The following is a 15,275-nucleotide window of genomic DNA, read 5'->3' on the forward strand; positions in this document are numbered from 1 at the left end:
CAATTCACAATCCTATTTGGAAGTTTCCATTCCTGGTGACAGTGAAAAAGGCCAGAGAGGAGCTCCTGGTTCCTGCCGCATCCTTACCTGTTTCGAGTAGCCCCCGTAGACGACAATGCTACCTTGAGGGGTGACGGACATCTGGCAGCCCGATCGAGGTGTGGGCCCAGCCCCTGATGGGGACAGTCTGCTCCACGTGAACGTGTCCAGGTTAAAGGAATACACGTCATTGTAGTAGATGTAATCTCTGGTTATAACACAGGGACAGAAACAAGGAGGTGGGGACATTAGAAAGTGAACCTGATTCAAATTAAAGGTAAATTTTCTGCCATTTGTAGTAAGTTACTGGTTTCATTAAAGTTTAAATCCACACAAAGGGACCATGGGCATATGTGAGTTTGCATCTGGGAACTAGAGGTAATGCCACCTTAGGGAAACACGGTAATTTGCCTAGAGCTGAAAGCCTTTTTAGCCCGAAAGTCATACCAAACTTCCTTACAAAGTTTACAAAATCACAATCTTGCAAATCATTACATTAGGTTACCATGTGTGTAATTCTACAGAGCCAAGTGCATACTCAGGAAGGAGACACTCAGAGCTGCGCTAGAGCTGGGTGGAAACCCTGAGCCAGGCTGAGCATCCTGAAACTGGCGTGCCTACAGGCCCGTGCCCGGAGCCCAGCAGCTGGGCAGCAGTAAGGGGGCCTTGCCGCTGTGCCCTGCCTAGTGCTCCTGGGACTTTAGTGGCAAAGGACTTGAGCACAGACAGGACCGTGAGCAGGAGCTCGTGCAGGGGAAGCAGCGGCTCGAGGACGCGGTGTTCTGGCGTCGTGTCATGGACAGCCACAGCCTGGCGTGAGCACACACGGACACACGATCACGGTTGCTCGTACCAACATGGCCACACAGGCACACGGGAGGCCCCTCTCAGACAGCACTGCTCTCGCCATGGTCCCCAACACAGACAAGTTCAATCTTAGCCCAGAGGCTCTCAGAGTGGGGTCCCCCGGCCAGCAGCACCAGCGCCACCCGCACCTTTGCTGAAAGGCAGATTCTCAGACCCCGCCCCTACCGAGTCGGAAAGCAGAGGGGCGACCCGGCAACCGGACTTTCCACAAGTCCTCCGGGCGAGTCGGTACCAGGGTAAAGGCGGAACATCCTGAGTTACACAGGATCGGCCCTATCACTTCCAGGTCTCAGTGTAAAACAAGGACGCAGAGCTGCTGCTCAGTACTACGGACTTCAAGACACTGAGAGCAGAGCGCGGGGGCTGCTGCTTCACTGCGTATCCATGGAGCTGGCTCCGGTTTTCGGGACGGGCAGCACTTCCCGTGCGTGTTCCGAGTGGTTCTTCCCACAAAAAGTCCGCTCCTTACTGTCCCAGGAAAGAAAGATATCTCCGGGTGGTACCAACCTTGTACTCTCATGGAAGCCACCAAAGAGGACTAACTGTCTCTTCCAGGCCACCATCCGATGTCCGCTCCGGCCCGAAGGGCCTCCCGATGCTCTGAAATGGGGAAGAAAGAGACCACTTTTTACACCGAGTTCTGTTTCTTGAGCACTTACCGAGAACCATCTAACTTGACCACAGGTAACCCAGACCATCCTGAGTCTACTAGCTCCTACAAACATGGAGAACCAAACAGGAGACCGTCTCCATGACCCTGGAGTAAAGCCAGCTGAGCACAAACAGGGCCTTAACAGAAACTGGACTCGGTTAAAACCGAAAACCTCAGCTCTTCAAAATAAACCATTACAGAATCAAACGACAGGAGACGGAAAGTCGGGGGGGGATTTCTGCACTCACCGGACCAACGACTTGTGCCCAGAATATGTGAAAGAACTCTTGTATGTTTTGAGTAAGATAAACCCAATACAATTACAGGCGAAGACAGAACAGAAGTCTGAGACAAAAACAGGAAAGAAAAGACACACGAACAGCCAACAAAGACAGCAAGAGACGGTCACCTGCCTCCGCCATCAGTCGCTGGGAGCGAAAGCCCAAAGCACAGTGTGCTCCCTACCCAGGCCACTAGCAGCCAAAACCCAACGACAGGCTCAAGTTCTCCTGAAACCACGGGCCGAGAGCCGGCTCGTTCGCACAGCACAGCGGCAGGGGCAAGGTGGCACGACCACCGCGACTGTTCCTTATACCAGGAGACGTGCTTGGCCCATGACCTGGCGATGGGATGCCAGATCCTCACTCAGATCTGAAAACACAAGTGATTACAAAGACCTACACATACACTGAGAGAAGCTTTACTCCTGTCAAACACCGGAAGCGGCCCAGATGTGCCTCGACAAGGGAGTGCATCGAGCGTGGTGCATTCATTACGATGGACTACTTCTCGGCAACAGAGGAGGACGGTGCCGAGACATGCCACGTGGACAGGTCTCAGACACCACGCCCAACAGAAGCCGGCAGCCGAAGAGCGCGTACTGTGGGATTCTGTGCCCAGGAGAGTCTTTTTTTATTAATATTCTGTTTCTGTATTTGGCACACGGAATGAGAGAGCACAAGCAGGCAGAGGGACTGGGAGAAGCAGGCTCCCCGCTGAGCCAGGAGCCAGACGCCGGGCTCCATCCCTGGACCCCGAGATCATGACCTGAGCCGAAGGCGGACGCTTCACTGACTGGGCCACTCCGGCGCCCCTAGGAGGTTCTTAAAAAGGCAAAAGTCCATCCATGGTGATGAGAGTAGCTGCCTAGGGCCAAAGAGTACAAGGGGACTGACAGCAAGTGGGCAGGAGAGAACTTTCAGGACGGACGCACACCTCATCTGTCCCGAGCACGGCGGTGGCCAGGCAGGTCTGTGTATTAGCGGAAACTCCTCTCTAACCGTCCAGCTACAAGGCCGTCATCTTACAGAATGTGATTTCATCTCAATAAACCCGACATACAAACACACGTGATAAAGCACCGAGAGACGGGGCCTCTGAGCTCTGGTCTGGCATCAAAGGACCTGGAAGGCACCACGCGGTCCCAGCAAGCGGGACGCTGAGCAGACTGCAAGTCGGCCACTCTTCCTGACTCACACACAGGTCGAACTGCGGGCCCCGAAGTAAAGGCCAGCGGACGAGCACAGGAGGCTTCTGGAAGCAGGAGCTCGCGGGCAGATGCTGTCAGGAAAACCTGCACCAGACAGACACTCTGCAGGAGGCTCAGTGCGGCCACGCACGGGGTGGGACGCTCCAGGGGGACCTGGTCACAGGGTCCCTTACCCGAGGGGCTCAATCGTCCTCCCACGGAAGTGCCACCGAACAACCCCTCGTGCTTCCGACAGCGGCAGGGGACGGGGGCACCGAGCATCTGTACCCTCAGGGGCAAGCAGCGACCCAGGGCCCACCACGGGGTGCAGTGGTACCAGAGGCGCACGGACCCGAGGAAGGGAGATGGCCGGCTCCAGCTCCGTCTGGGCTTGCGGCCCACCTACGAAGGGAGGAGAGAAAGCGAGAAGCCCTGGGAAGTTCCAGGAGGGAGCCGAGCCCTCCTCCCTGGACGCGCACCGGCCCGCTCACACGCCTCATCCCGGCCGATAATCCCAGCCCGCGAGCGAGGGGACGCGTACGAGGCGCGGCGAAAGGTAAAAATCTGCCCGCGGGTTCAGAGCAAGCACCAGAAGCAGACAGGCAGGGGTGCTGGGACCGCGACACAGGATCTTAAAGCAACTGTGAGGAACACACTTAGGGCTGCGACGGGTAAAGCAGACGACATGCAGGGACAGGCGGGCAACGAAAGCGGCGAGACACAAAGCCTAAGAAAGAACCAGAAAGAAATACGAGAGATCAAACTACTAACAGAAGCGTGGGGGCCCAGAACGGCTCCGACGGGCTCACGAGCAGCCCGACACGGCTAAGAGCCCCAGAGCCAGAGGATACAGCAAGGAAAAGCTGGAAAACCCCAGAGCACGGGGAACCAAGACCGGGAAAAAACAGAGGACAGTACCCAAGGGCCGTGGGGCAATTGTGTTATAGGCAAAACAGAAGCAGGATGGGCTGGAAGGAGAAGACAGAGGGACAGAAGAACAACACGCAACGGTGAGAAGTTCCCCAGACTGAACTCTGACATCAAAGCCCGATGCAGGTCTGCGGACACGAAGTGGACTAAATGCCAAGAAAGGATACCAAGGCCTGTCATTTTCAAATTACAGAAAACCAAAGGTAAATAAAAAATCCCAAAAGGAGCCATGGGGAAGCGACACCTTACCTACAGAGAGACAAAGATGAGAATCCAGTCCAACTCCTGCTCAGAAACCGGGGCAGCAAGGACAGTGGACAAGGAGTTACAGCGGTGGGAGAAAACCCCACCAGCACCCGACTCCACGCTCTGCGAGAGGGTCCTTCACGAGCAAAGGAGAGGCAGGACTCTCCCCGACAAACCAAGATTAACGGACTTGGTGCCAACAGACCTGCCTCACAAGAAATGTTTGACAGTCTTTGAGAGAGAGAGTGAAAGACCGTGTGTGTGTGCGTCGGAAACTCGAATCCACACACAGGAAGGAAACGGACTGAAGAAGGGATAAAGTGAAGGTAAAATAAAAAAGTTTTCTTTTCCGGATTCTTCACCTCACAAATAACAACTGGTACACAGTGACAGCAGCAGCGACGTGTCTGACTGTGTGTGCTTCACACGTGTTCTTAAGCTCGCTCTTGGGGGAGAGAAGACAGCAATGACACAAGGGACAGGGAAGGAATTAAGATTATGTCGCTATCTCAGTGCATCCGCACAACTCATGAAGTGGTACCACGTTATCGGAAGGTGGACTTGGGTCAGTTGTACACGTACACGGCCAACCGCAGGGCAGCCACCCAAAACAGCAGAAACGCTGGTATAACGGATATACTAAGAAAGGAGAAAGCTGGAATCCTACCACATGATCGATTAAAACCACAAAAAACACCCCAAAAAGTCAAAAGACAAACAAGAACAAAGGACAAGGGCGACCAACAGGACAGTGACAACACGGTAGACTGTGATCCAGTCTGCCGACAACGACGGTGAGCGCTAAGGTCTAAACCCACCATTTAATGACCGAGAGCGCCAGAGCGGATCAAAACACAAGCCCCAGCCATATTGTACAAGGAGCCCACCCCAAACATGGAGACACACACAGTGGAGGACACACACGGAGAAGACGCACACGCCCCCAGCCAACCAAAGAAAAACCAGAGTAACTGCATTTCAGAGAGAGCAGACGTCAAAGCAAGGAAAGTTACCAGGGATTTAAGCGGGCGCCACCTAAGTACACAGGGGATGAACCCTCCAAAAAGACGGAAAGGTTCTTACCACGTACAAATCCAACAACAGAATGCCAACCGACAGAATGTCGAACTATGTGAGGCAAAAACTAACAGAATTGCAAAGAGAAACAGACTTATCTGCTGTTGCGGTGGGAAAACTCAATGACCCTCTCTCAAAAATGGACACAGCAGCGGAAACCGAGAAGGATAGAGCTGAACTCAACCCCGCCATCCATCAACAGGATATAACTGACATCCATAGACCACTTCATCCAACAATGGGCAAAAACATTCTTCTCAAGCTCACTTAGAACGTTCACCATGAGAGACCACATTCTGGGCCACAAAACATACCATAATGAACTGAAAATAACAGAACTAAGACAATGTCTGCTTTTAGACCACAGTAGGAATAAACTAGAAACCAGTAAAAGATTGCTGGGAAAAGTCCCAAACACACAGAGGTTAAACAATATTCTTAAAAATAACATGTGGGTCAAAGAAAAAATAGGAAAAATTTAAGACTATTTTCAACTAAATGAAAATGAAAACAATTTATCAAAATTTGTGGGATGCAGTGAAATCAAGTGCTTAGAAGGAAATTTGTAGGACCAAATGTACTAATTAGAAAAGAAAAAATATCTCAAGTCAATAATCTAATTTTCCACCCCAGGAAACTTGAAAAAGAAGTAAGCAGAAGAAAAGAAATAATAAGAATGAGAGCAGAAGGGGCGCCTGGGGGGCTCAGTGGGTTAAAGCCTCTGCCTTCAGCTCAGGTCATGATCTCAGGGTCCTGGGATTGAGCCCCACATCGAGCTCTCTTCTCAGCAGGGAGCCTGCTTCCCTCTCTCTCTCTGCCTGCCTCTCTGCCTACTTGTGACCTCTGTCTGTCAAATAAATAAATAAAATCTGTCAAATAAATAAATATTGATAAGCCTCTAGCCAAGCTAAAAAAAAAAAAAAGAGAGAGAGAGAAAATACAAATTACTATTAATTAAAAATGAAAGAGGGGACACCACTACAGATCCTATGGAAATTAAAATGATTTTAAAAAGCAATACTACTAACAACACTATGCCCACGAATTTGATAACCTGGATAAAGTGGACCAATTCCTTCAAAGAGAGAATTTACCAAAATCCGTAAGAAGTAGACAATCTGAATAGGCTTACATCTACTAAAGACATTGAATTAATAATTGATAATCTTCCAAAACGGAAAGCACCACATGCAGAGGGGTTCACTGGCAAATTCTACCAAATATTTAAGGAAAAAATGATACCAATCCTCTATAATCTCTTTCAGAGCACAGCTTCTGTCATCCCTCCAGCACTACCCTAACACCAAAACCAAATAAAGACATTACAAAAAAAGACTACAGATCGGGGCGCCTGGGTGGCTCAGTGGGTTAAAGCCTCTGCCTTCGGCTCAGGTCATGATCCCAGGGTCCTGGGATCGAGCCCCACATCGGGATCTCTGCTCTGCAGAGAGCCTGCTTCTCCCTGTCCCTCTGCCTGCCTCTCTGCCTGCTTGTGATCTCTCTCTGTCAAATAAATAAATAAAATCTTAAAAAAAAAAAAAAAGACTACAGATCAGTGCCTCTCACAAACACAGATGCACAAAATCCTCAATATTAACAAACTGAATCCAAGAAAAGTCTAAAGAGAAGTACACACTGTGACCAAGTGGGATTTATGCAGATGTGCAAGGCTGGTTCCACATTCTGAAATCCATGGTTATAACCCAGCACATTAACAGACTAAGATAGAAAAGTCACACGGTCATACCAACAGATGGAGGAAAAGCCTTTGTCAAAATCTTACACCCATTCAGGATAAACTCTCTCAGCAATCTAGGAATTGAGGGGAGTTTTCTGAACTTGATAAAGATCTGCAAAAACCCGCAGCTAATACTGTACTCGATAATGAAAACTGAAAGCTTTCCCACGAAGATTAGGTACAGGGCAGGGATGTCCCCTCTTGCCAACTCTTTCAACGTTGCGTTAGAAGTTCTCATAATGAGATACGGGGGGTGAAGGAAATAAAAACTATAAATATTGTGAAGGAAGATATAAAAGTGTCTGCAATTGACATGATCTATGTATAACATCCGAGAGAACTAACCAAAAGCTCCGGGAGCTAGTAGTGGCGACAGCGGCACCGCAGGCAACAAGACTAACACACGAAAGTCAGCCACTTTCCTACACACCAGCAGCAAACAACTGAGATTTGAAATTAAAAACAAAATTACCATTTATATTAACACCCCCAACATGAAACACCAAGTGTAAGTCTACGAGATTTATAAATCTATTTGGGGAAAACTATGTCACTATGACAGACACAATCAAAGACCTAAATAAACAGAGGGACAGTCCACGTTTGTGTACGGAAGACGCGGTATCGTCACGATGCCAGTTCCTCCCACCTGGATCTACGGAGCCAACGCGACCTCAACTACAATCCCACGAACTGCTTTATGGGTACGGACAAACGGATTCTACAGTTCACACGGACAGGTGAAAGACCCCAAATAGGGGTGCCTGGGGGGCTCAGTCGTTAAGCATCTGCCTTTGGCGTGGGTCATGATCCCAGAGTCCTGGGATCGAGCCCTGCATCGGGCTCCCTGCTTGGCGGGAAGCCTGCTTCTCCCTCTCCCACGCCCCTTGCCTGTGTTCCCTCTCTCGCCGGGTCTCTCTCTCTGTGTCAAATAAATAAATAAATACAATATTTTTTTTAAAAAGACCCCAAATAACCAACACAATATTGAAAAGATCAAAGTCGAAGACTGACCTACCTGACTTTAAGACTTGCTATAAAGCTACGTAATCAAGACAGCGTCGTGCCACTGCGGAGTAAGCAGGCCGCTCAGGGAACACAGAAAGCCCGGGATCAGGCACCCAGAAACACAGTCAACCGTTCTTTACTGAAGGCGAAAAGCCACGCGACAGAGCGACGAGAAGACGCCGACACACGGCGCTAGAACGGCCGGACACCCACGTGTCAAAACACGAGCCTAGAGGCAGCCCGTCTGTCCTCCACAGGCGTGGACGACAGAGCGAGCTGTGAAACCACCGATAACCTGGACGTCGCTGACCTTTAAAACGTCTCCTCTGCAGAAGGCGCTCACAGGACAACCAGAAGCCACAGCCTGGGAGAAAACATTTGCAGGTGACACATCTGAGAAAGGATCAAAATCTACAAGGAACTCCTCAAACTCGACAACGAGAAAACAACCGGATTGTAAAAGAGCTGACGCGTGGGTGTGCTTCCTGGATTCTTACCGATTACAAGCTCAGCTCCTGTGTGAGAACTGGGCTCTAGGTGCCTCCGCTTCCCGCACGCTGCTGCGTGGCTCCCACGGCCCGGCTCCCCGACCTGAGAGAACTCGGTCCAGTCCAGCCCACAAAGCCTCGGTAGCTCCAGGCTGCAAAGGACGGCTGCGACCTGAACCACGCAGCCCAGCACTTCCTATACAACGTGTTCTTTCCGCTTATTTTTGTGCATTATACACAGTTTCCCCCAAAACTAGGTGCCGCAAAAAATACATTAACAGCGGCAGCTGGGTGGCGCAGTCACTTAAGGTCCGACTCTTGGTTTCAGCTCAGGTCATGATCTCAAGGTCATGAGACAGAGCCCCACATCTGGCTCCACACTCAGCGTGCGGTCTGCTTGCAATTCTCTCTCCCTCTCCCTCTGTCCCTCCTGCTTATGTTCCCACGTGCTCTCAAATAAATAAATAAATCTTTTTTTAAGATTTTATTTATTTATTTGACAGACAAAGATCACATGGAGGCAGAGAGAGAGAGGGGGAAGCAGGCCCCCCGCTGAGCAGAGAGCTGGACATGGGGCTGGATCCCAGGACCCTGAGATCATGACCTGAGCCGAAGGCAGAAGCTTAACTCACTGAGCCACCCAGGCGCCCCTAAATAAATAAATCTTAAAAACAAAACAAACAAACGAAAAAACCATCAACACACAGAATCTCAAAATGAAAACAATGTTCAAACGGCCCCGTGTTTCCAGATGAGGAGCCTCATCGCACACCGCCGTGAGGACGGCCAGGGTCTTCCCTATTCCAATCCAGAACCAATTCCGTTCTCCCCACTTTCCCCAAATGCCTGGTCACGGGGTCTCTCTCCCCTAAGGCCCTCAGTTCATTAACGTCCCAGGGAACGTGTTACTTACAACGACCACCATACTCGTCAGGGGAAAGTCAACCACAAGTAATCCGTACCTGTTCCTGGAGGCCAGACCCTGTTAATGCAACCTTTACGCATTAGCCTTTGGGCAGCCTCGCCATGCGCTGATGCCAACCAGCGTTCCGAATCACTAAACCCTCCTCTTCTACTAGCAGGGGCAGCTTTTTATAGTCAACTGTTTTAATCCTATATTTACGTGCAACCCACAAGGGACACTTCTCCCACTTCAATCTCATCTTGCTGGATTTGGTCCACAAAGGTTAATTTTGGATGCTGACTTTGTCAACCAACTTATTTGCTCTCCCTTCCAGCTTTGTATCACCCACAAATTTAGTAAGCATATTTTTAAGTCCAAATTCCTGATAAAGATACCAAATGAACACGGCTCTGAAGGGGGGTCTGGGCCCACCAGGATGCCGCCACCCACAGATGCCTGCAGTGGCTGGGCACCGACCTCGACTGGCACTCTGACGTCACGGCAACAGCGTGCAGCCACTTCTGTCCCCACTGTGCCGGCTGCTGAGGAGATGGGCCACCCTGCACGGCAGCACATGACAGAAGCCGAGTAAGAAGAAAAACACCTTGCACGCTGGGGACAAGGACTCTCCCTTCTGAGAGATCTTCTCATACGATACTTTCAAAGTACAACCCCGGGAACGAATTTTCGTTCAACAACTAAGCCAGTACAGTGCTTCCGATTCTACTTTAAAAAGAGTTACGTGGAGACCCGAATGCTACGTGAACCTAACGGCTGTCATGGCCCGAGGACGCCCGGCAGCTGGAAGGCTGCAGGTCCAAGGCCCTCGCTCAGCCTCCTGCCCACGCATCCCAGGGGTGCTTGCTCCTCTGGGGAGGCAGGCATGAAACACCAATTCCCTTTTTCTGGCAGCAGCCAAGTATCACTGTTTTGTAACCAAAAAGAGAAAATTTTTCTATAAAAAGACTCTATATACCCCTTTAGAAAAATAAAGCAACCAAAAGAGCCTGTTTATATCTGAATCTCCAACGGGCACATTTCAATTGCCGTCACTCCTAAATATGGAGTCTTAGAAAATTAACAAGTCCTACTCAGCCAGATCTATATGTGGCACAAAAACACGTGTGTAACACTGTGGGAGTGAGTGCTTTTAAACGCATCTGAGCTCCGTGCAGAACGGCATCCAACAGGGCAAGCCGGCGCTCTCGTCACCCACCCTCCGGAGGCCGCCGCGGTGACGTCTCCAGGACACATACGAGCATCAGCTCACTCCGCAGCTCCAGCACAAACAGTGCTAAGCACCTGGTAGGCCAGTGATTCCCTGAGTTACTTTAAAGTGTACACCTTGCGAAATGATACGCTCTAGCAGCACGCCATACCAGGCAGCCCCAAGACTGGTATGCAAAGTCTGGGAAGCAAAGGAACCATTTCTCTCACAATCCCTGAGATTCAAGGTCACACAGGGAGACCCAACAGCGAACTTAGTCTCGTGACTCATCCTCAGAATAGAAAAAGCCCCTCCTCCAAGAATGGTTATAACATGGCCTGAGGAGGAAATGAAACACGTACAAGAGCATCTCCCTTTTCATTTCAAACAATGTACCTCTGGAATTCGGCCCCACTTTTCCAAGGATCAACAGATTCTGGGCAAAGTAAGTATAAGGTATTCAGCTGCATCGTACAGAATAATCGGTACCAGGGGCGCCTGGGTGGCTCAGTGGGTTAAGCCTCTGCCTTCAGCTCAGGTCATGATCCCAGGTTCCTGGGATTGAGCCCCACATCGGGCTCTCTGCTCACCGGGGAGCCTGCTTCCCCCTTTCTCTCTCTGCCTGCCTCTCTGCCTACTTGTGATATCTGTGTCGAATAAATAAATAAAATATTAAAAAAAAAAAAAAAGAAGAATCGGTACCAGTCTCTAGAACCCAGGCAACCTAAGGCACTATATCCTTGTTTTACTTTTATTTTAACTATTACTATGAATGATAAAACTACTGTCTCTGCGGTGTTTATCTTACACTAGGCATGCTCCTTTTATGGGCTCTCATTCGTAACAACAACCAGATGGGCAGGTACCATCCTCAATCCCATTTTACAGATGAGAACAACAAGACCTAGAAGTCAAGAAACACACTAGGCTGGCCAATGGTAGAACCAGAACTGAAAGGACACGGTCTGCCCCAGAACGCACAAGTGCAACCACCAGTTAAGACATAAAGCCACCCCAGATGAAGCCGGAGGTCTGAGCACAGAACAATCTATGCGTCAGTAGACCTGAGCACCGACCCCCGGGACAGTGTCTGCACTCCCCACCCTCTGTGTGCTGGACCCTCCTCCTTGCCCGAGCAGGTCCAGAGCGACAGTCAGCCAGCAGGGCAGGAGCAGGGAGTCTACACGCACTCCTGCTCCCAGTTCTCCAGGTGCCGGGCTCACACCCAGCTGCGAAGGAGGCCGGAGAGCGTGCAGCCCCCAAGCTCACAGCTCCCAGCAGACCCTGGAGAGCAGGAGACATGTGTGTTCACTTCCACATGCATTTCAGGTCCCAAAACTCACACTCTTCCAAACGACACGGCATGGTCCTCACAACCAGATCAGACAAAAAGTGCTGCTAACGGTCCTCCTCTCTTGGGGTGCTCATGTGTCCCGTGTGTCTCAGATGCAGCATTAACACACACACACTACGGAGGTCTGAGGACCAATGTCCGTGCTGTTCGCAAATCAAGAGAAAATGTGCACACACATTTCTATTTTTTCATTCAACCATTTCTATTGCTCATCTACTAAGTGCTCAGACGCACACAGAAGTGCCTGAGTTGTACGCGAACGTTCCTGGCAGCATTACTCGCAGAATGGAAAAGTGCCACAGCCCACACGTCCGTCACGAACGAATGGATGAGCGCAATGTTCCCCGTCTGTACAACGGAATATTATTTGGTCATAAAAAAGCACCAACCGGGGCGCCTGAGTGGCTCAGTGGGTTAAGCCTCTGCCCTCGGCTCAGGTCATGATCTCAGGGTCCTGGGATTGAGCCCCACATTGAGCTCTCTGCTCAGCGGGGAGCCTGCTTCTCCCTCTCTCTCTGCCTGCCTTTCTGCCTGCTTGTGATCTCTGTCTGTCAAATAAATAAATAAAATCTTAAAAAAATAAAAAAAAGCACCAACTACCGACACAGAGTGGGCCTTAGAGACTATGCGCAGGGAAAGTCGGTCCCAAGAGCGCAGCAGCTGCAGGCCTGCGGTTGTGTGAAAGACCTGAGAGAGACAGACGCACAGACAGAGGGTAGATGAGGGCTGACTGGGGGGAGTGGTAACGGGAGCGGAGCTTCTCTCTGCTCTACGTGAGCTGGCGGCGACGGCGGCACGACTCTGTGAGCCATACGTGGAGAAAGGGTGACCTCCTGGCACGCGAATGACCTCTGAACACACAGAGCTCTAAGTAGCCCGGCCTCCCTCTGGGTTTCGAGTCACAGGGAACTGCTGGGGCGGCCCCAGATTCAGAAATCAATAGAAAAGGGATGCCGAAATCTCTGTCCCCTTGGTGACCCACCGTGGGCGCCCATCCTACAAGAGGGTGACGATTCTGTTCGGGGGCAGAGCAGGTGTGCAGGCATCCCCCGGGGAAGACAGAGACTGAAGGAAATCTCAAAACATCTGGGAAAGCTGGTCTCACGCGCCCCTGAGGCCACCTACCGCAGCCTTCCTGAGGTCAGCAACCCTGCCGTCTTCTCGTCCCGCACCGTCATGAGGTCGAGCGGGCGTCTGCCGCTAGCAACGCTAATGGGAGCAGGCAAGACCCGAAACGACAGTGGAGTCCACTCGGTGTCCAGTGTGCGACGGAAGCGGCGCCACAGCGTGCAGATGCGTGCGCCAGCGTGGGCCGCAGCTGGACGTGCACGAGCCTCAGGCACCCCCACCTCACTCCGCCTCGACACACCCGACAGAAACACACGGACGCGCGTCCCAGCATGTGTGCGGGCGTGCGGACGGCAGACCCCTCTGCACCTACCGGAACCCGGTGGCTTCCTGACGCCCGCCCAGCGCCCACGCAGCGCCCTGTGTCCCTCTGAGCGCGCCGCAGAGCTCCCAGTGAGCCGGTTTCTGCCGCAAGCCGCGCGGCCCGGGCTCCTGGCAGCGACGCTCAGGAAGCCAGGGGAGGCAAGACTCCCTCCCTGCACTCCGGGCGCACAGGGGTTGCGGGCACAGCAATAACACGCTTTTCTGGGCCTAAGCGCAGAGGGTGTTTGCTTCCACGGATTCATCGAGCTGCACAGAACTATGTAAATTCATCCCAGCATCATTTTTAAAACGGCACCTTCCCCAATCCAAGCTGGCATTCGGTCCCTTTGGAGCCAGCAGCAGCACGCGGCGAGGCCGTCCTCTAGCAGAGGTGGCTGCAAGGCGGTCCCCAGCAGCGCCCCCACCGCGGGTACGGACAGCACGCGGGGCCCTGGTGCACCGGCTCAGGCCCCGCGGCCTCGGCTGGCAGAACCAGGCGCGTGGTGGGACGGGACTCCGGGCCGGGGCGTCCGGGGCACAGCACGGCCGGAGACAAGGGAACATGCAGACGCTGGCCGATCAAGGCACCCCTCTCAGGGACCTGACTGCAGACCTCGGCACAGCGGCTCTTCCCTGACCCTCTGCAGGCCCCGACTCTTCTCCCCGGCAAGCAGAACTCGCTTCCCCAAAGGTCCGTTCTCCAGACCAGCCCCTGCACGCAAGGATGGGCCGGCACACCCGCTGTCTCAGATCGTCAGAAGTCGGCCAGCGAGAGGGAATCGCCCTGCCCTCCCAAAGGGAAAACCTGCTGGAAAGCCAGGAAGGGTTCAATACACGCTACATGCCGATTTAATACAGCCAAAGCCGGCCTTGACCCTTCTCTGGAAGCCCCAACCAGAAAGCTACCCCCACGGGAGTGAGAAACGAACCAAGCGCTGGGCCGAATCCTGGGCAGAAAGCTCGCTCGAGCTCGCCGCGGGCTCTGCCTGTGTCTCCCGAGCGATGTGGGCTCTCCTGGCCTCAGAGGCCTTCCCGGGAAAGGGGAACTCAGTCCGCATTTTGAATGAATCTCCCCACCTTTCTCTGAGATGAGAAGACGAGATTACGGAGGCCACACGGCCACCAGGGGTCCCCGCTCCACAGCAGCCACTGTGCCTGGGCGGGAACAGCCCAGTCCCATGCCCAGGAGCAGCGCCTCGGCCCCCGGGGACTCAGCAGACAGGCTCTCCTTCGCGGCCACGGCAGGTGTGCGCAGCCCAGCCGGGAGGCCGGCAAACAGGCCGTGGGGTGCTCGCGGTCTGCCGTAAGCGATACATTACAGAAGCACTAGCTGGTCCATTTTACTGCCTAAGGAGCTAAGGAACTGGGCGCCTGGGTGGTCAGTCAGTTGGGCGTCTGCCTTCAGCTCAGGTCACGATCCCAGCCAGGGTTGTGGGCTCAAGTCCCACGTCTGGCTCCTTGCTCAGCGGGAAGCCTGCTTCTCCCTCTCTCTACCCCTTCACCTGCTCGTGCTCCCTCTGTATCTCAAATAAGTAAATAAAATCTTAAAAAAAAAAAACAAAAAAAGGAGCTAAGAAATTTTACCCGAGTTTTCTTACTTCGGAAACGGCAACTGACATGTTCCATGTGCACATCCGCGAGCAGGGCCCTAAATAAGCACTAAACCCACCAGTCACCAAGGCCAGTGGCCCCAACTGTGGCCGAGGCCCACCTCGGTCAGGATCACTGAATGGGGCGGGGAGGACTTAAGTGAAGGGCCGATTCCCAAGCCCCATTTGAAACGTGCTCTGAACCAGAGGCGGGCAGGGAGGTGAGAGCCCGAGAAGCACGAACAGAGGTGTGACCTCAGCTCTGGGCCACAGGTCT

General features: G+C 52.4%; 1 protein-coding gene across 7 annotated transcripts in view; it reads right to left on the reverse strand.

Annotated features, from left to right (window-relative positions):
• LOC111152878 (kelch domain containing 4) overlaps positions 1-15,275 on the reverse strand; it is a 48,589-nt gene that overhangs the window by 8,812 nt on the left and 24,502 nt on the right. For all 7 annotated transcript variants that reach the window (XM_022511592.1, XM_022511586.1, XM_022511587.1 and 4 more), the window contains 2 exons: positions 1,414-1,506; positions 88-247 (listed from right to left, as the gene is read on the reverse strand). In XM_022511592.1, coding sequence (XP_022367300.1) covers positions 88-247; positions 1,414-1,506 — 253 coding nt within the window. The remainder of the gene's footprint in view (positions 1-87; positions 248-1,413; positions 1,507-15,275) is intronic.

Source organism: Enhydra lutris, unplaced genomic scaffold (assembly GCF_002288905.1).
Source record: "Enhydra lutris kenyoni isolate GAN:26980312 unplaced genomic scaffold, ASM228890v2 scaffoldscaffold30, whole genome shotgun sequence".
Classification (NCBI taxonomy): Eukaryota; Metazoa; Chordata; class Mammalia; order Carnivora; family Mustelidae; genus Enhydra; species Enhydra lutris.